Source organism: Macaca fascicularis, chromosome 3, assembly GCF_037993035.2.
Source record: "Macaca fascicularis isolate 582-1 chromosome 3, T2T-MFA8v1.1".
NCBI lineage: Eukaryota > Metazoa > Chordata > Mammalia > Primates > Cercopithecidae > Macaca > Macaca fascicularis.
The window spans coordinates 5,649,821-5,671,775 of NC_088377.1; the positions used below are offsets into that span (position 1 = coordinate 5,649,821).

At 47.8% G+C, this 21,955-nt stretch overlaps 1 protein-coding gene and 1 long non-coding RNA gene across 4 annotated transcripts in view; one reads left to right on the forward strand and one right to left on the reverse strand.

Annotated features, from left to right (window-relative positions):
• FAM3B (FAM3 metabolism regulating signaling molecule B) overlaps positions 1–21,955 on the reverse strand; it is a 57,959-nt gene that overhangs the window by 8,407 nt on the left and 27,597 nt on the right. For 2 of the 3 annotated variants that reach the window (XM_065541359.2, XM_005548653.5), the window contains 5 exons: positions 19,503–19,626; positions 13,446–13,504; positions 6,447–6,497; positions 4,772–4,859; positions 3,137–3,269 (listed from right to left, as the gene is read on the reverse strand). In XM_065541359.2, coding sequence (XP_065397431.1) covers positions 3,137–3,269; positions 4,772–4,859; positions 6,447–6,497; positions 13,446–13,504; positions 19,503–19,626 — 455 coding nt within the window. The remainder of the gene's footprint in view (positions 1–3,136; positions 3,270–4,771; positions 4,860–6,446; positions 6,498–13,445; positions 13,505–19,502; positions 19,627–21,955) is intronic. The other variant, XM_074033983.1, reaches the window with a different exon arrangement.
• LOC141409796 (uncharacterized) lies at positions 4,127–5,478 on the forward strand. Its single transcript, XR_012431976.1, has 2 exons — positions 4,127–4,244; positions 4,651–5,478. It is a non-coding gene; the product is annotated as an uncharacterized lncRNA (long non-coding RNA).

Below are 21,955 nucleotides of genomic sequence, written 5' to 3' on the forward strand. Positions count from 1 at the left end.
GTGCTCCAGTTAGGATCACCAGGGACAAGACTCAGACCATGCTAGAGATGATGAGAATGACGGCTCCTCCTGCTGTGTCGTGCTTGTCATGGAGCAAGGCAGGCTCCGCTACCCACAGTTCAGGGTGCAGAAGAGGCTCAGGCCTATGAAGTGCCAACCTCAGGTCATGCAGTCAGGGTGGCCAAGTCCAGATCTGAACCAGGTTATCCTCACTTCCAAGACTCCTGTCCTTATTTATTTCTCAGTTTCCTTCCTCCTATAAAACCAAGAGGTTGGATGGAATAATCTTTGAAGTTCCTTGTACTTTAAAATTCAATTCAGCAGGTAGTGGGGTCATTAAAGGCTCTGCATGAGAGTGGCCCAGGCACTGTGCCTAGAAAGCCGACTCCTGGAATAGCAGGTGGAGTGGGAGTGAACAGGGGGCTGGGGAGACCCCTGAGGACTCAGGAGGCCCTCCCAACATGGGTACACCATCCTTAGGGAAATATATCATCTGCAAGTCTGAATAGCCAAAGTAACACAGACACAAATGGTTCCTTCAATGGCACTTGTCTCAAGCTCGTGGTAAGACCTGTCTTGAAGCCCTGGCTACCAGTCCAGGCCTCGCCAACATTTAAGCAAACATCCTTTAGCGCCCCTGAACCAGAGCAACTCTAGTAACTCTCCAGCACTGACTGCTTGCTATGTTCAGGTCTCATCTTTATACTCCTGTAGTAACTTGGATAACTTTTAGCTGACACAAGTGGGCAAAACAGGCATTTTCCTGAAATTCACTTGGAGCCGCCATTTCCAAACACATTCCTTTTCTAAATTCAGTCCTGTGACATCCAGTCTTTCTCTTGATTTCTCCCATTCCAGAAACTCTTTCATATGAAGGAAATCATAAGGAAGGACCACCACTATCTCTGTGCAATTCCAATGAGGTTTTTGTTTTCTATTACTTAGCTAAACATTAATAAAGAACCTGTTTGATGAGATGTTAACATTTGAGTTAAAAAGAATTTCAGCCTCACACCCCCGCCTTTCTGATACAGTCTGGACACTCTCATAAATAAGCTGGAGAACTGCAGCATTGGTAGTAATAATAACCACGGATGCTCGCGTGCATGGGCCGATCTCTGTGTGGCACAACGCCCCGGCTGCCAGGAGTACCTGCTCACTGTCACCCTTGCTGGTTAAATAAGCTGGGGTGGTTAGATAAGGTAGGACAAGGCCCCTGGAGATGCTGAAGGGGACTGTGGAGCTGGGAAGGAGGGAAAGAGGAGGAGGAGGAACAGGGTAAAAGTGGGGAAGGAGCAGAGAAGTCGGAGGACGCTGTTAAGGGGAAGTGTGGGTATGTATGTGGAACCAGGGCCTCCATTATCTAACCACCCCAGCCGGGGAGCTCCAGGAAGGCCCAGCTGTTCTGGGTTACAGGACTCCACTCTGAGCTTCATGTGTTTATCTTCTTTCATCTTCAGGAGTCCTTCTGTGACAGGAACTATCTTTATTCACCTCTCACAGGTGATGATTCTGAGCACAAAGGGGTAGATAACCTTCCAAGACCACACAGCCAGGTGGATAAAGCCTGGACGTTCTGAAGATGCCAGCCTGTGGCACAATCACACAAGGGATCGGAGAGAAGAGGGCCGAGTATTCGCTCCCCAGGGTCGGCCTGAGGAAATCCCGGGGAGAATGGGGTGCACACCGCAGCACAGCTGCTGGCCCTGGAGGAGGCAGGAAAGCTGGAGCCCAGAGAGGTGACGTGACTTAAGATCACATGACGTCCCCTCGCAAAACTAACACAGGATCCCAAGCCCCTGCTTCCCTGTTGTGTGGCTGGTTCAGCTTGCCCTCAATGTGGGTCCAGGCAGTGGTGGGGCCCAAGAAGCCCCACCAATCAGAGCTCAGAGAGTGCCTCTCTTGTTAGGGCAGACCCATGACAGCTCACTGTATAAGCAAGTGCCCAGGCACAATCATAAGCAAGGAGGGGTCGAGGCCAGGGCCCTGGGAAACATTCCCTACATGTTCTGCAGGGCTGACTTCCTGGCTCTAGAGGAATATGAAGTCACAGGGGCAAAACATGCTTGTTTAGATGCATGCTAAAATAACCATGGTTTCCAGCCTCCAGAACATGAGACTAGAGGGGGTCACAGAAGGTCTAGGGTTTTCTGGGAACTAGTCACAAGTTATCTGGTTGTGTGGCCTGCACTGAAGTCACACCTTATACAGGCCCCTTCTCCTCCACCTCAGGTGGTCATGGCAACAAGAAGATGCTGAGCTGCTTCTGTTGCTTGTCTTTCTTCCCAGAACTGTATCCACACCAGACAGCACAAGGAGGCAGACTAGGACCAAATGTCAGAGCCTGAAATCAGAAGCAGCCTACTGCACACCCTGGAGACGTAGAAATCTCTGCTTTCTTGGAATTTCTAGCTAAGTGGAAAGGAGGCCCTTATCCTCAGAAGGTATAATGGGGAGCGCTTGCTCCTTGGCCATGCAGCACAATTTCCTCCTCTTCTGCACCAGTTACCGCAGCATCATTTCCTGGAGAGGAGAACTCTCTGACATTCTCCAGGACGTCATGATTGTCATCGGATGCTCAGCTTGTTACTCCCACGCATTTTACAAACCCTCAGTTGGAATTTTCACAGGAGACTTAGTGGTTGGTAAGTAAGAACGTCATTTTTTGCTCTTTACTTCTCTTTGATAAATAAAGGTCATAAAGGGAGGGACTTAGAATCAATCGTGCACATGTGTGCAGCATTGATTTGGTGTCCAGCCTCTTCTGCATGTTTGGCGTTCACCCTGTCTGTTCATGCTCTCAGCCATCTTAAGAGGTGAGCTCTCTCACTTTCCCCGTAGCAGGGGCTTGGGGAGGTAAACCTCCTGCCCAAGGAAGAAGAGGCCCAGGACAGACCACGTTGGCTGCAGCATGGTGAAAAATCAATACCAACAGCCCATTCAGAATTTTCTACTTTGAAAGAGATTGGAGAAGTTTGAAACTTCTGTCCGGATCTAATGCTGATCTCATGGAAACAGTTGACAAAACTCTTATGTTTGGAGACAGGGAGTTATAACATTACCACCAGAATGTTTTCAAGTCACAGCACTTACTATACTCACCACTGGTGGGAAGAGACATTTAAAAACCACTCACCTTTTCTCTCTGAATTTCGGAAGGGAGTTCAAAGCCTTTTGCTGCAAGAAATACCCAGCTAGACCTGAATTTCATGTTCCTGATTTCTTTACTTCCAAGTTCTTCTATGGCATTCTTTGCATCATTATTCAGTCTGCGGGACAAAGGTAAAAGCATGAGCATCTCAGGGAGATGTGGAGGGGAGTGGAGCCCTGCTCTGGGTGTATTACACTGTGCATCCTTGGACGGAGGTTTCTAAACACATTTATCTCCTGCTGCAGTGCATGACACACAGTGGCAGCTAAGAGGCACACGTGCTTCTTGAGGATGTCACATTTCTAGTTAACCATTGGACATCCAGAGCCATTTTAGACCCCAATTTGGGACACAGAATTCTACCTCTCAATTCTGGAAAGCCCTTGTGCTTTGGGGTTCAATCACAGGCCCACTCTCAGCCAACACAATTTTCGGCTATTGCTCTGCCCCTTGTTTACTGACCATAAAATAAGGTGGAGAGAAGTTGCTGAAAGATGAAAGCAAATGTCAAAACTACCCCCTTTTCATAATCAGAAAAGTCCGCATCAAAAAGGAAAAAGAAATGTAAACAATACTGCCACTGCAAACAGTAAGATTTAGAGGAAGTGACAGGAGGGTAGACAGGAAAGTAAACAGTTAAGTTTAGATTGTTCTAAGTGAGTGAAATCAGAGTTTTTCAAAGTATGTGCTAAGGAACTTCGGTTTGGTAAGATGCTCCATGAAAAAAGGAATCTGAGGTCAGATACATTTGGGAAACGCTGTGGTCAGTAGCCCTATCTGGGAAATTCACAATGCAAATAAGCACTTTGAAGGTTCTTAGACATTCTGCAGCAAAGACAAAGGTTTGGTTTACTTAGTAAGATACACTCTGAGAAGCACTGACCTACATCCACTTCTAGTACAGTATTGAATGTGTATGTTCGTATTTCTTTATTCTCTTCTTCTGTGTGTGTGTTTTTGTTTTTGTTTTTGACAGAGTCTCACTCTGTCACCAGGCTGGAGTGCAGAGGTGCGATCTCGGCTCACTGCAACCTGTGCCTCCTGGGTTCAAGTGATTCTCCTGCCTCAGCCTCCCGAGTACCTGGGACTACAGGTGCGTGCCACCAAGCCCAGCTAATTTTTTTTATTTTTAGTAGAGATGAGGTTTCACCATGTTGGCCAGGATGGTCTCGAACACTTGACCTCGTGATCTGCCCACCTCGGCCTCCCAAAGTGCTGGGATTACAGGTGTAAGCCACTGCGCCCAGCCTCTTTTCCTATTTCTATAGGGAAATTATCTCAATTTCCTTTCACATTGCTGTAAGTATTAATGCCACCCTGGGTTTAGGCTTTCTGTCCAGAGGTTATTTTTTCTGTCCTAATTATGGTTAACAGCGGCTTTGTCTTGATTCCTTGAAATACTCCTTTGATTTAGATTCTAGTACTTCTGTGGTTAGTGATGTAATTTTTTTAAAGAAATGCCATCTATTTTGTCATGATCTTTCATTCTTTTTCCTTAGAGAAGTACTTTGCTCCTGGACTTTCTACTTCTCCCCAGAGGATGTCACTAAGAGGCCCTGGCAGTCTCTGTCCCAGCTGGCTTCTCTTGCCCACCGCTGTGACACATCTACACCCACTCACCTTGTGCTTCCGTCGTCATAGGTCACCATGAAGAGCAGGGATTTTGGAGGAGCACTCTGAATAAACTTTATCATCGGTCCAGAGTTATCTATTGGGGGATGCAAGTCAGTTTTAGGGTCTTTGCTATTCACTGAGGCTCTGCCTTGGGTGCTGGGCTTCCTCCTGCACCTGCATTCTGTGTCCACTCTGAATCCTTGGGGTTCTTCTTGCTGCTCAACTCTGCAGATGATGTGCTAGCTCTGGATATGTGAACATTCACTGGGTACCATGGGGACTATCTGAGGTGAGTGGCACAGTGTAGAAGGAAAAGAACTAGGCAGAACACTTGCAATAGGTGTTCAGGGTGGTAGTGAAAGGGGGTCAAGATAAGGAGCTTTTTTTTGACCAACAAACAAGAGAAGTAGAGCCTCTGGTAGAAAAAGAAAAAAAACCCTCCTTAGAAATGAGATCATAAAGATTATATTAACCAAACTCTTAACAAGCAGCAGCCTGTGTGGCACAGGTGGAGTGTTCTCTGCGGTCACTGATAAAGCGCCACACCCACACCATGACCACTGAGCAGAGCAGCCTTGCAATCACACCTCCCTGTGCAGAAGACAGACTCACACAGAACTCAAACATGAGACGTGTGGAACATGGGCAAGTCTGTGCCAAGAGACTTATCTATGCCTTATAAAATAAAGATAAACCACAAACCCTGTTACTCACCACTGTGGCTCATTATTTACTGTTTTGCTTAGGTTAACTGCAGGGTACAACTGTGTCCTTCTCATTGGGTGGGTGCAGGCGTTTTCTATTCTTTGTCTTCACTATCTTTATAAAAGCTTGTTTTTGACAGTCTCAGTGATATATAAAAATAAGAGGGGACAGTATATCCTGGCCAGCAACTGTAGTCAAGAGTCAGTGCCCAGAAAGGAGAGACCATCGAGAGAGACTGGGCACCCGTGGGTTCCGGGAATTCTTGTGCTGCGCCCAGCAGAGCACTGTGAGTCACCAGGAGTAATTGTGACAGCTTTCAAAGGATGATGGTATTTAGGGCTGGATGCTGGTGACTGTATTTGTATTTGTTTTTTTTTTTTTTTTTTTTTTTTTTTGAGACAGAGTCTGGCTCTGTCGCCCGGGCTGGAGTGCAGTGGCCGGATCTCAGCTCACTGCAAGCTCCGCCCCCCGGGTTTACGCCATTCTCCTGCCTCAGCCTCCCGAGTAGCTGGGACTACAGGTGCACGCCACCATGCCTGGCTAATTTTTTGTATTTTTAGTAGAGACGGGGTTTCACCCTGTTGGCCAGGATGGTCTCAATCTCCTAACCTCGTGATCTGCCTGCCTCAGCCTCCCAAAGTGCTGGAATTACAGGCGTGAGCCACAGTGCCCGACCGGCTTTTTTTTTTTTTTTTAAAGGCTTTTCCTCTTTCTTATTATATCATGAGAGCTAAAAAGAGAAAGACTGAAGAAAACTAACAGAAGAAAAGACATTTGTAGATGATGCCTTCAAATGTTCTATGAATTCAATTAGAGTTTAAGAGGATCTACATAAGACCACACTAGATTACTCAGGAGAGCTGCTGGCATTTTTCTAGTAGACAAAATAAAAATGGTTGACATTTTTCTTTGTGCTTTGTAATCTTAATTTTATGTTTAAAATTCATTTGAATTTTAACAGAAAAAATTTTCTTACCGCCTTCATACATATCAAAATGTTGTGTTGCTGTCACATTCCCAGTTACATCTGAAAATGAAAGAAATAGTATTTTAAAGGAAAGTTCACAGAACTAGGGCACACTTGTGACACCAGGGCCTGGGGAAGGAAATATTTCTTCCCTGTCAATCTCAAGGAAACCCCACTGATGTAATGATCCGGCCTGCAGAGACACGGCTGGCCCTTTGAGGAGAGTCCCCAAAACAAGATCACAGGAAAGTGCTGGAAGATGTGCTAGAACTTTCTACCAGTTTGCTTCACGTGACAATTGATGGAACACTAATAACTCCCCCACCCACCTCGTCCCACAGAAACACCAGAGACACCTCACACAGGCCCACCCACCTCTTCTCAGAGAAACACCAGACACCCCTCTCAAACAGACACCGCATCATCCCACAGAAACAACAGAGCCCCCTCAGCCAGGCCCAACCGCCTCAGCCCACAGAAACACCAGAGTCCCCTCAGCCAGGCCCAATCAGTTTAGCCCACAGAAACACCAGAGCCCCCTCAGCCAGGCCTACCTGCCTCATCCCACAGAAACACCAGAGTCCCCTCAGCCAGGTCCAACCACCTCAGCCCACAGAAACACCAGAGCCTCCTCAGCCAGGCCCAACCGCCTCAGCCCACAGAAACACCAGAGTGCCCTCAGCCAGGTCCAACCAGCTGAGCCCACAGAAACACCAGAGTCCCTTCAGCCAGGCCCACACGCCTTATCCCACAGAAACACCACAATCCCCTTAGCCAGGCCCAATCACCTTAGTCCACAGAAACACTGGAGCCCCCTCATTCACACCCAACCGCCTCATCCCACAGAAACAGCACAGCCCCCTCAGACAGGCGCAACTGCCTCAGCCCACAGAAACATCAGACAGCCCTCAGCCAGACCCACCCACCTCAGCCCACAGAAACACCAGAGCCCCCTCAGCCAGGCCCAACCAGTTCAGCCCACAGAAACACCAGAGTCCCCTCAGCCACGCACACCCGCCTCATCCCACAGAAACACCACAGCCCCCTCAGCCAGGTCCAATCGCCTCAGCCCACAGAATCACCAGAGCCCCCTCAGCCAGGCCCATCTGCCTTAGGCCACAGAAATACCAGAGTCCCCTCAGCCAGGCCTACCCGCCTCAGCCCACAGAAACACCGGAGTTCCCTCAGCCAGGCCCAACGAGCTCAGCCCACAGAAACACCAGTCCCCTCAGCAGTCCCAACTGCCTCAGCCCACAAAAACACCAGAGCCCCCTCAGCCAGGCCCAAACGCCTCAGCCCACAGAAACACCAGAGTCCCCTCAGCCGGACGCAATCAGCTCAGCCCACAGAAACACCACAGTACCCTCAGCCAGGCCCACAAGCCTTATCCCACAGAAACACCACAGTCCCCTCAGCCAGGCCCAATCACTTCAGCCCACAGAAACACCAGAGCCCCATCAGCCACACCCACCTACTACACCACACAGAAACACCAGAGCCCCCTCAGCCAGGCCCAAACGCCTCAGCCCACAGAAACACCAGAACCCCATCAGCCAGGCCCAACCACTTCAGCCCACAGAAACACCAGAGCCCCCTCAGCCAGGCACACCCGCCTCATCCTACAGAAACACCAGAGTCCCCTCAGCCAGGCCCAACTAGCTCAACCCAGAGAAATACCAGAGTCCGCTCAGCCAGGCCCACCTGCCTCATCCCACAGAAACACCACAGCCCCCACAGCCAGGGCCTCCTGCCTCAGCCCACAGAAATACCACAGCCCCCTCAGTCAGGCCCAACCACCTCCGCCCAGAGCAACACCAGAGCCCCCTCCGCCAGGCACACCTGCCTCATCCTACAGAAACACCAGAGTCCCCTCAGCCAGGCCCAACTAGCTCAACCCAGAGAAATACCAGAGTCCGCTCAGCCAGGCCCACCTGCCTCATCCCACAGAAACACCACAGCCCCCACAGCCAGGGCCTCCTGCCTCAGCCCACAGAAATACCACAGCCCCGTCAGTCAGGCCCAACCACCTCCGCCCAGAGCAACACCAGAGCCCCCTCCGCCAGGCCCACCTGCCTCATCCTACAGAAACACCAGAGTCCCCTCAGCAAGGCCCAACCACCTCAGCCCACGGAAACACCAGAGCCCCCTCAGCCAGGCCCATCCACCTTGGCCCACAGAAATACCAGAGTCCCCTCAGCCAGGCCTACCTGCCTCAGCCCACAGAAACACTAGAGTTCCCTCAGCCAGGCCCATCCAGCTCAGCCCACAGAAACACCAGAGCCCTCAGCAGTCCCAACTGCCTCAGCCCACAAAAACACCAGAGCCCCCTCAGCCAGGCCCACCCGCCTCATCCCATAGAAACACCAGAGTCCCCTCAGCCAGGCCCACCAGACTCATCCCACAGAAACACCAAAGCCCCCTCAGCCAGACCTACCCATCTCAGCCCACAGAAACACCACAGCCCCCTCAGCCAGGTCCAACCACCTCAGCACACAGAAACACCAGAGGCCCCTCAGCCAGGCCCACCCGCCTCAGCCCCCAGAAACACCAGAGTCCCCTCAGCCAGGCCCAACGAGCTCAGCCCACAGAAACACCAGAGTCCCTTTAGCCAGGCCCACCCACCTTATCCCACAGAAACACCACAGCCCCCTCAGCCAGGCCCACCCGCCTCAGCCCACAGAAACACCAGAGTCCCCTCAGCCGGACGCAATCGGCTCAGCCCACAGAAACACCACAGCCCCCTCAGCCAGGTCCAATCGCCTCAGCCCACAGAAACACCAGAGTGCCCTCAGTCAGACCCACCCGCTTCAGCCCACAAAAACACCAGAGCCTCTTCAGCCAGGCCCAACTGCCTCATCCCACTGAAACACCAGAGTCCCCTCAGCCACGCACACCCGCCTCATCCCACAGAAACACCACAGTCCCTTCAGCCAGGTCCAATCGCCTCAGCCCACAGAATCACCAGAGCCCCCTCAGCCAGGCCCATCTGCCTTAGGCCACAGAAATACCAGAGTCCCCTCAGCCAGGCCTACCCGCCTCAGCCCACAGAAACACCGGAGTTCCCTCAGCCAGGCCCAACGAGCTCAGCCCACAGAAACACCAGTCCCCTCAGCAGTCCCAACTGCCTCAGCCCACAAAAACACCAGAGCCCCCTCAGCCAGGCCCAAACGCCTCAGCCCACAGAAACACCAGAGTCCCCTCAGTCAGGCCCAACCACCTCCGCCCACAGCAACACCAGAGCCCCCTCCGCCAGGCCCACCTGCCTCATCCTACAGAAACACCAGAGTCCCCTCAGCAAGGCCCAACCACCTCAGCCCACGGAAACACCAGAGCCCCCTCAGGCAGGCCCATCCACCTTGGCCCACAGAAATACCAGAGTCCCCTCAGCCAGGCCTACCTGCCTCAGCCCACAGAAACACTAGAGTTCCCTCAGCCAGGCCCATCCAGCTCAGCCCACAGAAACACCAGAGCCCTCAGCAGTCCCAACCGCCTCAGCCCACAAAAACACAAAAGCCCCCTCAGCCAGGGCCAACTGCCTCATCCCACAGAAACACCAGAGTCCCCTCAGCCAGGCCCAACCGCCTCATCCCACAGAAACACCAGAGTCCCCTCAGCCGGACGCAATCAGCTCAGCCCACAGAAACACCACAGCCCCCTCAGCCAGGTCCAATCGCCTCAGCACACAGAATCACCAGAGCCCATTCAGCCAGGCCCACCTGCCTCAGCCCACAGAAACACCAGAGTCCCCTCGGCCACGCCCAACCACGTCAGCCCACAGAAACACCAGAGTCCCCTCGGCCACGCCCAACCACGTCAGCCCACAGAAAAACCAGAGTGCCCTCAGCCAGGCCCAACCACCTCAGCCAACAGAAACACCACAACCCCCTCAGAAAGACCCACCCGCCTCATCCAACAGAAACATGAGAGTCCCCTCAGCCAGGCCCAACAAGCTTAGCCCACAGAAACACCACAGTACCCTCAGCCAGGCCCGCCTGCCTCATCCCACAGAAACACCAGAGTCCCCTCAGCCAGGCCCAACAAGCTCAGCCCACAGAAACACCAGAGTCCCTTTAGCCAGGCCCACCCACCTTATCCCACAGAAACACCACAGCCCCCTCAGCCAGGCCCAACAAGCTCAGCCCACAGAAATACCACAGTACCCTCAGCCAGGCCCACAAGCCTTATCCCACAGAAATACCACAGTCCCCTCAGCCAGGCCCAATCACTTCAGCCCACAGAAACACCAGAGCCCCATCAGCCACACCCACCTACTACACCACACAGAAACACCAGAGCCCCCTCAGCCAGGCCCAACCACTTCAGCCCACAGAAACACCAGAGCCCCCTCAGCCAGGCACACCTGCCTCATCCTACAGAAACACCAGAGTCCCCTCAGCCAGGCCCAACCAGCTCAACCCAGAGAAATACCAGAGTCCGCTCAGCCAGGCCCACCTGCCTCATCCCACAGAAACACCACAGCCCCCACAGCCAGGGCCTCCTGCCTCAGCCCACAGAAATACCACAGCCCCCTCAGCCAGACCTACCCATCTCCTCCCACAGAAACACCACAGTCCCCTCAGCCAGGCCCAACCACCTCGGCCCACAGCAACACCAGAGCCCCCTCCACCAGGCCCACCTGCCTCATCCTACAGAAACACCAGAGTCCCCTCAGCCAGGCCCAACCAGCTCAACCCAGAGAAATACCAGAGTCCGCTCAGCCAGGCCCACCTGCCTCATCCCACAGAAACACCACAGCCCCCACAGCCAGGCCCAACCGCCTCAGCCCACAGAAACACCAGAGCCCCCTCAGGCAGGCCCATCCACCTTGGCCCACAGAAATACCAGAGTCCCCTCAGCCAGGCCTACCTGCCTCAGCCCACAGAAACACTAGATTTCCCTCAGCCAGGCCCATCCAGCTCAGCCCACAGAAACACCAGTCCCCTCAGCAGTCCCAACCGCCTCAGCCCACAAAAACACAAAAGCCCCCTCAGCCAGGGCCAACTGCCTCATCCCACAGAAACACCAGAGTCCCCTCAGCCAGGCCCAACCAGCTGAGCCCAAAGAAACACCAGAGTCCCTTCAGCCAGGCCCACCCGACTCATCCCACAGAGACACCACAGCCCCCTCAGCCAGGTCCAACCGCCTCAGCCCACAGAAACATCACAGTCCCCTCAGCCAGGCCAACCGCCTCAGCCCACAAAAACACCAGAGTCCCCTCAGCCAGGCCCATCCGCCTCAGCCCACAGAAACACCAGAGTCCCCTCAGCCAGGCCCAACCAGCTCAGCCCACAGAAACACCAGAGTGCCCTCAGTCAGACCCACCCGCTTCAGCCCACAAAAACACCAGAGCCTCTTCAGCCAGGCCCAACTGCCTCATCCCACTGAAACACCAGAGTCCCCTCAGCCACGCACACCCGCCTCATCCCACAGAAACACCACAGTCCCTTCAGCCAGGCCCACCCGCCTTATCCCAGAGAAACACCAGAGCCCCCTCAGCCAGGCCCACCCGCCTCAGCCCACAGAAACACCAGAGTCCCCTCAGCCGGATGCAATCAGCTCAGCCCACAGAAACACCACAGCCCCCTCAGCCAGGTCCAATCGCCTCAGCCCACAGAATCACCAGAGCCCCCTCAGCCAGGCCCATCTGCCTTAGGCCACAGAAATACCAGAGTCCCCTCAGCCAGGCCCAACCGCCTCAGCCCACAGAAACACCAGAGTCCCCTCAGCCAGGCCCAACCAGCTCAGCCCACAGAAACACCAGAGTGCCCTCAGTCAGACCCACCTGCTTCAGCCCACAAAAACACCAGAGCCTCTTCAGCCAGGCCCAACTGCCTCATCCCACTGAAACACCAGAGTCCCCTCAGCCACGCACACCCGCCTCATCCCACAGAAACACCACAGTCCCTTCAGCCAGGCCCAACCAGCTCAGCCCACAGAAACACCAGAGTCCCTTCAGCCAGGCCCACCCGCCTTATCCCAGAGAAACACCAGAGCCCCCTCAGCCAGGCCCACCCGCCTCAGCCCACAGAAACACCAGAGCCCCCTCAGCCAGGCCCACCCGCCTCAGCCCACAGAAACACCAGAGTCCCCTCAGCCAGGCCCATCCGCCTCTGCCCACAGAATCCCCAGAGTCCCCTCAGCCAGGCCCAACCGCCTCATCCCACAGAAACACCAGAGTCTGCTCAGCTAGGCCCAACCACCTCATCCCACAGAAACACCAGAGTCTGCTCCGCCAGGCCCAAGCAGCTCAGCCAGGCCCAGGCAGTTTAGCCCACAGAAACACTAAAGCCCCCTCAGCCAGGCCCACACGCCTCAGCCCACAGAAACACCAGAGCCCCCTCAGCCAGGCCGACCTGCCTCATCCCACAGAAACACCAGAGCCCACTCAGCCTGTTCACTTCCTACTTTACAGTCTCCTTCAGGGCTGTCAGACTAGGAGCATTTTATCTCCACTTCCACAGCCCTCGCGTCTCGGGGCTATATGTCCACTCACTCACAGGGACGTTGTGGGAAACCCTTTCCTTCTCCTCCGGGCCCCTCAATGGCAACTGTGAGAGAACTTTTTTCCAGACCTAAGAGAAAGGCCAGGTTTTGTTTCCCATGAGGCTGCAGTGGCTTTTATCACACAGAAGTATGAGATGGTCTGTGGTCTCAGCCCCTAAGCAGACACTGGGACTCTGGGAGCAAATGAGAGGCTCAGTCCAGGACCACAGTCTGCACCCCTTTGGCGGCCCTTCTGGTTTTAACCCTACCTTTGGCCTATCCCTCTGTTTTTTCCTTTTTTTAAAATAAAATCTATAGTTGGTTTTCAGTTGTTTATTTGTTGTTAGAACCACAAATAATCTGTGAAGTGAGACATGTGAAAATAATTGAATATATAATTTTAAAATGCATTAAAATATAAACCTAGCCTAAATCATGTGCAAAAGTCTTGAAAACCCAAGGTACCTTTGCAAATCTGACCAGAGAGCTTTTAGAGAAGTTTAAAGAAAATATTTAATAACTTACAGTTGACAATGGCAATGTTTATTCCTCTGGCAACATTTCCCAGCTTTTCTCCCATGAGCCTGAAATGGAGCTAAGCATTAGTCAAGTACCAAGAGGCATGCAACTCTCCCCGCTCCACGAAGTCTTTGCCTGACCAAATGTCAGTCTCATCTGCTGTCCCCCACCTTTTCCTTGAAGGTCTGCACTGGCCTTGGTGCAGCTCCTGAGAACACCACCCCCATGTTTACCCACATACATCTACTCCCAATGTCTACAGACTCAGTCCCTCAGGGGACCTGGAATCTCAGGGCACCTGGACACTGCATTCAATCTTACAATTTAGACAAATGGCTAGGGTGAAGAAAAACCAACATTTATTTAGCTCAGACTCTTCACAGATGTACTTTTTTGTTAACTTATTATCTATTTATTGATTGAGGCAGGGTCTCACTCTGTCATCCAGATTGGAGTGCAGTTGTGCGATCTTGGCTCACTGCAACCTCTGCCTCTCAGGCTCAAACAATCCTTCCGTCTCAGTCTCCCAAGTAGCTGGAACTACAAGCGTGCACCACTATAACTGGCTACTTTAAAAAAATTTTTTTGTAGAGATGGAGTTTTGCCATGCAGCTAAGGGCAGGTCTTGAACTCTTGGGCTCAAGTGATCCGCCCGCTTCAGCCTCCCAAAGCACTGGGATTATAGACATGAGCCACTGTGCCCAGCCATGTCACTTAATTTTTACCCTTTAAATTGGAGAATATGAAATGCCAAATTCAAGAGGATTGTGCCCTAAAATCAGGAAGACTAAATGACTTTCTGGAGATGGTAATTATTGCTGAAGATCACAGAAATTGTGTGTGTGCATGTTGTACATGTGCATGTTCCCATTGTCAAGTGTCAGAATCAATGACGTTAGCTTTATGAAAAGAATCTGGAAGCCTTCCTCCTTTCTCCATGCTTTGGAATAGTGAACACAAAACTTTAATATTCTGTTTTGACACCTTTACCTAAACTCCCCTATGAGTTTTCTAGGCTTAGTGCTTTTTGACAATTTTAGAGAATATTCCATAATAACTTGAAGCAGAAAGAACTTTCTGATAATAGAAAATTGGCTAATCTAAACCAACTCTCTAATAGAGAAAAACAGAAAACATGAGGCAAGTTTTATTGTTGCTGTTGTTGTTAAAGATCTGGTTGTATACATTAGAGACCAAATAAGGTAGTAAAGAATTTCCCAGGCCAAGATCTGGAAGAAGACTAAATTTCATGTTGGTAAGTCCAGCATTTAAAACTACTTTTAACCAAGGAGAATTTTCTGATTCCAGAAAAGGTGTGTAAGGATGTGAACAGCTCTTCTGACAACCATGTGAGCCAAGGGAACAGAAGATGGAAGCCAAGGTCAGGGCCATGTTAAATCTCCCACATCTTATTTGGGCTGAGGTCACAAAGGGTTGAATCCTGAAAGTGAGAGCAAACCAGAAATAAATCAGAGCTTGTATAAACTTCAGCCTAGTTTTTAGTCAACTAGGTGGCCCAGAAAATCTTTAACACTTATTCAGGTCATCCTGTTCTGCTAAAGGTTCCAGGTCCCTGGGAGAAGCAAAGACAATTCCTCAGAAGAAGATATCATCCCATGCCTCAATTTTTCTAAAAAAACAGGTGCAAGATCATATGAAACCTGACACGTGAGGAAAGAAGCCAACGCACACAAGAGCCAATGGAACCAGCAGAAAACAGTAGATAACAGTGACAGACTCACAGGCACTCTAAATGGTTGTATACATTAGAGACCAAATAAGGTCTAAATGCTTAAATTAGAGACAAAATGCTAGAGTTATCCAACTCAGACTTTAACTATAATATATTCAAAAACATGGTTGATAAAATTAAAAATTTCAGAACTGAAAAGTACCAAAACTGACATGCTGATTTAAAAAAGAACCAGAATAAATTTCTAAAACTAAGATAATATAGTAACCTAAAATCAGTAGTGAATGAATGGGTTTGACAGCAGATTAGGCACAGTGGAAGAGAGAATCAGTGACTGGAAAACATCTCTGACCATGATAAAGAGAAGAGAGATAAACAAATGGAAAATACAAAATAGATTGTAGGCTATAGAGAATATAGTAGTGATAAGGTCTAACATATGTTTCATTAAGAATCTCAGAAGAAGAGGAGAAAGTGAATGGGCAGAAGATACAAGAGCAGATAATTTGTTAAATTTGATGAAGGACTTCAATACCTACATATTTAAGAAACTCAAAAAAACTCCAAAGAAGATAAAACAACAAAAGACACACTGGGGTACAAATGTTGAAAACCAAAGACAAGGAATCTCAAAGGTTACAGGGATGAGGGGAACAGGCAGTTACTTTCACAGTAGCAACAATAAGACTGTCAGCTGACTTCTCAAAAGGAAAATATAGAACCTAGAAGACAGTGGAATAGTACCTTGAATGTGCTGAAATAAAATAATGGCCAACACAGCCTGCAAAAGTATTTTTCAGGAACAAAGATGAAATAAAGATATTTCAAAGAAACATAAACTGGAAGGATTCACCATCAGCAGACCATGCTATTTTTCAGGAATGAAGGTGAAATAAAGATACTTCAGAGAAGCATAAACTGGAAGAATTCACCATCAGCAGAACATGCAGCAGCGTTTGCTCTGTGTCTTTTGCTGTAATAAACCTTACCTATAAGTGTAACATGTTATTGGGTCTTAGGAGTTTTTCTAGAGTATCACCGAATTTGAGGCTAGTTGTGAGAATCCTTCTGCAAAAAAACACTCAACAGAAATGTAGGTACATGTGCACCAAGAGACATAAACAGTACTGGGCATAATAACCCCAAACTGGGGAAGACTCAAATGTCATTCAACCATAGAGTGGATAACTGTAACATATTTACGCAATGCAATACGAGACAGCAATGAACATCTAAGAACAATAGCTACATCCAACAAGAAGGATAAATCTCAGACACAAAAGAGTATTTGGTTTACGATTCCATTTATACAAAGTCCAAAACAGACAACATTAAACAAATGTTTAATTAAATAACAGTATTTTGTAATGCATGCTTAGGCAGTAAAACTACCAAGCAAAGTGAGGAAATTAATCGACATAAAAAAAATCCAGGTTACCATTGGGCAGGAAGGAAAGAGGAAGTTGCATTTGGGAAGGGGTACACAGAGGGCTTATGGAGAGATAAGTGATAGTCTACTTCTTAGCCAGGATGGTGGTTACACAAGTGTTCACATTATCATAATTTATTACAAAATGATATATTCATCATGTTATTCATTGCAGCATTATTGGTAATACCAAAATATATCAAACATCAGAAATGCCTATCAGTGCAGAACTAGTTGAATAAACTATGACACATCCATGCTATGGAATACCACATATCAATAAAGGAAATGAGGAAAAGCCTTATGTACTGATATGGAATAATCTCTATTAACTGTTAAGTGAAGAAAGCCAAAGTCAAAACTGTGTATAGAGTTTACCACCTTTTATGTAAGAAAGGATATATATGTGTGTGTACATATGAGTGTATATGTATATACATGTGTATATACACATATATGTGCACATATTCATACACACATATACATATATTCACAGGTATACATGCACATATATACATGTATACAAAACATACATAGATATGTATTAATTATATATATATAGCTTATTTTTTGCCATTAAAAAATACTGGAAGAATAAATAAAAAACGAATTTAAAAATTAATGGAGATGGGAACAGGAGGTGGGGAGAAAAGGTGGAGAATACAGGGAAGATTTCTCTGAGCCTTCTTTTTTGGAACTGTAATGTTCAAACATAATGCTGATTTCTGAACAACATAAATATATATACAAAAATTAAATGAAACCCAAAGAAAAAGAGAAAAACCTAGCATTGAAAGCAAATGGAAATTAATCCAATGTAAAATAACTACAGGGAAAGTAATTATTTCATATGACTGTGGCCATTGCTATGAGTTGAATGTTTGTCACATGTCTCAAAGTCATGTGGAAATTTCATTGCTATTGCAACAATATTAAGAGGTGGGACATTTAGGAAGTGATTAGGCCATGACGACTCTGCCCTCCTGAATGGATTAATGCTGTTATCACAGGAGTGGGTGGGTTCCTTATAAAAGGACAACTTTGGCTGGGCATGGTGGCTCACACCTGTAATCCCAGCACTTTGGGAGGTTGAGGCAGGCGGATCACAAGGTCAAGAGATCAAGACCATCCTGGCCAACATGGTGAAACTCTGTCTCTACTAAAAATACAAAAATTAGCTGGGCATGGTGGTGCACGCCTGTAGTCCCAGCTACTCGGGAGGCTGAAGCAGGAGAACTGCTTGAACCTGGGAGGCAGAGGTTGCAGTGAGCCGAGATGGTGCCACTGTACTCCAGCCTGGTGACAGAGAGAGACTCTGTTTCAAAAAAAAAAAAAAAAAAAAAGACAACTTCAATCCCCTTTTGTCTCTCTCTCTCTCTGTCTGCTGGAGCTGGGATACCCTTCTACTTCTCCTACTTTGAACATGAGAACTCCAGGCTCTCCAGCCTTTAGACTCCAAGACTGACACCAGCAGAACCCCCATCTCCTATTGATTTTCAAACTGAGAATTACACCATCTGCCTCTCTGGTTCTGAGGCTTTGGTACTTGGACTCAGCCATGTTACCAGCATCCCAGGGTCTCCAACTTGCAGATGGCCTGTCATGGGACCTCTTGGCCTCCATAATTGCATAAGCCAATTTCCCTAATAAATAAATCCACTCTTTCCTTTCTCTTCCTACCTCCCACTGCCATTGGCTCTGTCTCTCTGGAGAGCCTTGATTAATATAGACATCTGACTTTTTATACCCTTAATAAAATATTTTTAAACCTGTAAGGAACTGCAAACAACATTTTTTAACTTCGCTCAGTAGTTGTATTGTTAGTAGTCCTGGTATTGTAATTTGAAGGCAAAGGTTAATAGTACTAGGAACCAAGATTCTCAGTGTAAAGGAAGAGTTAAAATGTAAAATCAAAGAACTTAAGGGGGTAAGACTCCTGCACTGTTGAATTTGAATTGTAAATGCTAATGTAAATTTATGATTTAGAAACAAATGCATTGCTTGGTTCTGTCCACTAAAAGTGGCCATGGGTGTCTAGGTCTCAGTTTCTAAATACCATGTCCCATTAAGGAACTGTCCTTTTAGAGAAATGGCTGATTTCAGTCTGAACAAAGACAGACTCGGCTGTGCTATAAATCAAGGAAGCACAAAAAAAAAAAAAAAAAGGGCCACTCAAGAAGAAACAGATAACTTAAGTAGTGCTGTACTTATTACATCAATTAAATTTGCAGTTAAAAACCTCAAAATAAACCCTTCCAGGCAGGATGACTTTGTTGGGAAATCACACCAAATATTTAACGAAGAAATAGTATCAATCCTATATGGATTTTCCCAAAATATTGAAGAAGTGTGAAATATGGACTGCAAACAGAAACAACACCTGCTTTAATCCAGGAGGGTGAGGATCATAAAATAAAACTAAGAAACTATCAGCTGAATTTTCATATTCCCATGACTTTGAAGGACTTTGCCACATATTCAAAGTAAAGTAGTCTAACTTTGCTTTTTAAAGTAGTCTAACTTTGTTCAGAGCCCACCTGGCCCTGAACACCCCTGAGGCTCCCATGTCCCTACGTCCCCCACATGCCTTTCACTGCATCACTACTGATCCCTACTCAGATCCCAGAGTAGTTGTCTATCATCACCCACAGAACCCTCAGGGCTGTGCTCACTTCAGATTTAAATCCTAAGTATAACTGCAGTCAAATGAAACAGTAAAACCATTCAACACCGGACACATACAGCCATTAGAGACAATCAGCTCCTTCCCTGGTGAATACAGCAGAGCTTTCTCATTTCCACTTGGATGCTCTTAGCCTTTTGCCTGAGACCAACGACATATGGTTCTCTCCTATGGGCAGAACTGCTGCTTGGTCAGCTTCAGGGAAGGTGGAAGAATCAGTAGGATAGCTTTGTTTTCCTTCTAAACACTGGTACTTACAGGTCATCCTCAAAGCAGATTTTGGCGTACTTGTTTATGCCACCTCCACTGAGTAACCTGTAGGCATAGGTGTCAGATGGGCAGGGAGTCCAGTGGTCACATTTTTGCCTTTTGGGGACTGGGGCTGTAATGAATAAGAAAGTATATAGCTGTTAACATCCCACAGTAATTTGCAGATGCACCTGCTGCTTGGTGGAGAGCACCAGCACTTCATACCAGAAACTCCAAGCAGCAGTGGGAAAACCTGGGGGGAAGGGTTTCCAGACTTCACTGAGAATTCCCCTAAAGACACAAAGCTCACTGAATCTGATTTTATTTTAAAGTGACAAATAAGCAAAGAGAGAGAGGGATACTGAGTAGCGTAAAAATTTCAAAAGGGCTGGGAATCACTGCCCATGGCTGCCCATTGTGACGTTCTTGGTGGGCAATGTAATTTGCAGTACAATAAAAGAAAGATTACAGGGGTCTAAGAGAGCTGGTGAGCAAAGACAGCCCTCTGTGGAGCATCTATAAAGCGTCCGCATCTACACAGCCTTAGACACCTTAAACACACACACATCACACAACATGCCACAGACACTATAAACACACACACCATACATAGCATACAACACCTCACATACTCAACACACTGACACACACACCACACATGCATACACACACACCACATGATGTATCACACACACACACACCACACCATACACAGCACACATTCACACACATCATGCAACATACTGCACATCTCACACACACACCATGTACTCACCACACACATATGCACACCATACCATATAGACACACACACACTGTACATGTACACACACACACACCACATCACTCCCACACACATTCCCCCCCAACACACACATCACACACAGACACACACACACTCTATACCACATACACCTGACCACCACAGCTGACCCACTCTCCTTCACTTGAGTGTGAGGAACTGAGCTTTTTGCCCAGGATGCTATGATGTCAGATCCTGGCATCAGCATCCTTATTTCACAGTTGTCAGCAATTTGGGAGGATTGAGGGACCTGAGGCTGGAATGCGAGGAGTCTACCTGGCCCCGAACACCCCTGAGGCTCCCATGTCCCAACAGCCCCCACACATCTTTCACTGCATCACTACTGATCCCACTCAGATCCCAGAATAGTTGTCTATCATCACCCACAGAACCCACAGGGCTGTGCTCACTTCAGATTTAAATCCTAAGTCTGCAGAAAGGAATTGAGAAAGCACTCTCTCACCTTAAGTTTGAGTAGAGACTTGGCTCTATTTTATGAATTACTGTACTCTTAGCACCTTAAACTAAGAAGTATAGTCAGCAAAATGGTAGATTATACATAAAAGATCACAAGTAAAGAATCAAAGTATACCACTATAGAAAACCATATAATCAGAAACAAAGACAGTAAGACAGGAAGAAAGGAAAAAAGGATCTACAAAACAACCAGGAAACAATGAACAAAATGGAAGCAGTAAAGCCTTATCTATCAATAATTACCTCAAATGTAAATGAATTAAATTCTCAAAAGATATAGATTAGCTTGATGGATTTAAAAACAAACACAAAAACAAGACCCAACTATATGTTGCCTATAGGAGACTCACTTCACCTTTAAAAAATGTATAGATTGAAAATGAAAGGATGGAAAAAATATTTCATGCAAATGGAAACCAAAAGAGAGCAGGGATAGCTATATTTACATCAGTTTAAACAGACTTTAAGTCAAACTCTGAAAAAAGGCAAAGATGGTAATTATATGATAATAAAGGATTGAATTCATCAAGAAGACATAATTGTGTGTGTGTGTGTGTATATATATATATATATATGCACCAAACATCAGAGCACCTAAATGCAAAAATTAAGAGATCTGAAGGCAGAGATAAACTGTAATACAATAATAGTAGTGGATGTCAATATCCCATTTTCAACAATAGATCAGCCAGGCAGAAAATTATTTAAAAATTAAATTTTGTCTTAGTCTGTTCAGGCTGTTTTAAAAAAAATACCTTAGGCTAGGTAATTTGTAAATAATACAAATTTATTTCTTAAACTTCTTGTTGTTTTTGAGATGGAGTCTCACTCTGTTGCCTAGGCTGGAGTGTGGTGGCATGATCTTGGCTCACTGCAACCTCTGCCTCTCAGGTTCAAGCGATTCTCCTGCCTCACCCTCCCAAGTAGCTGGGACTACAGGCATGCACCACCACATCTGGCTAATTTTTGTCTTTTTAGTAGAGATGGGGTTTTGCCATGTTGGCCAGGCTGGTCTTGAACTCCTGACCTCAGGTGATCTACCCACCTCAGCCTCCCAAAGTGCTGGGATTACAGATGTGAGCCACCATGCCTGGCCTATTTCTTAAACTTCTAGAGGCCGGGAAATCCAAGGTCAGGGTTCTAGCAGATACAATGTCTGATGAGGGCCCATTTTTCATAGATT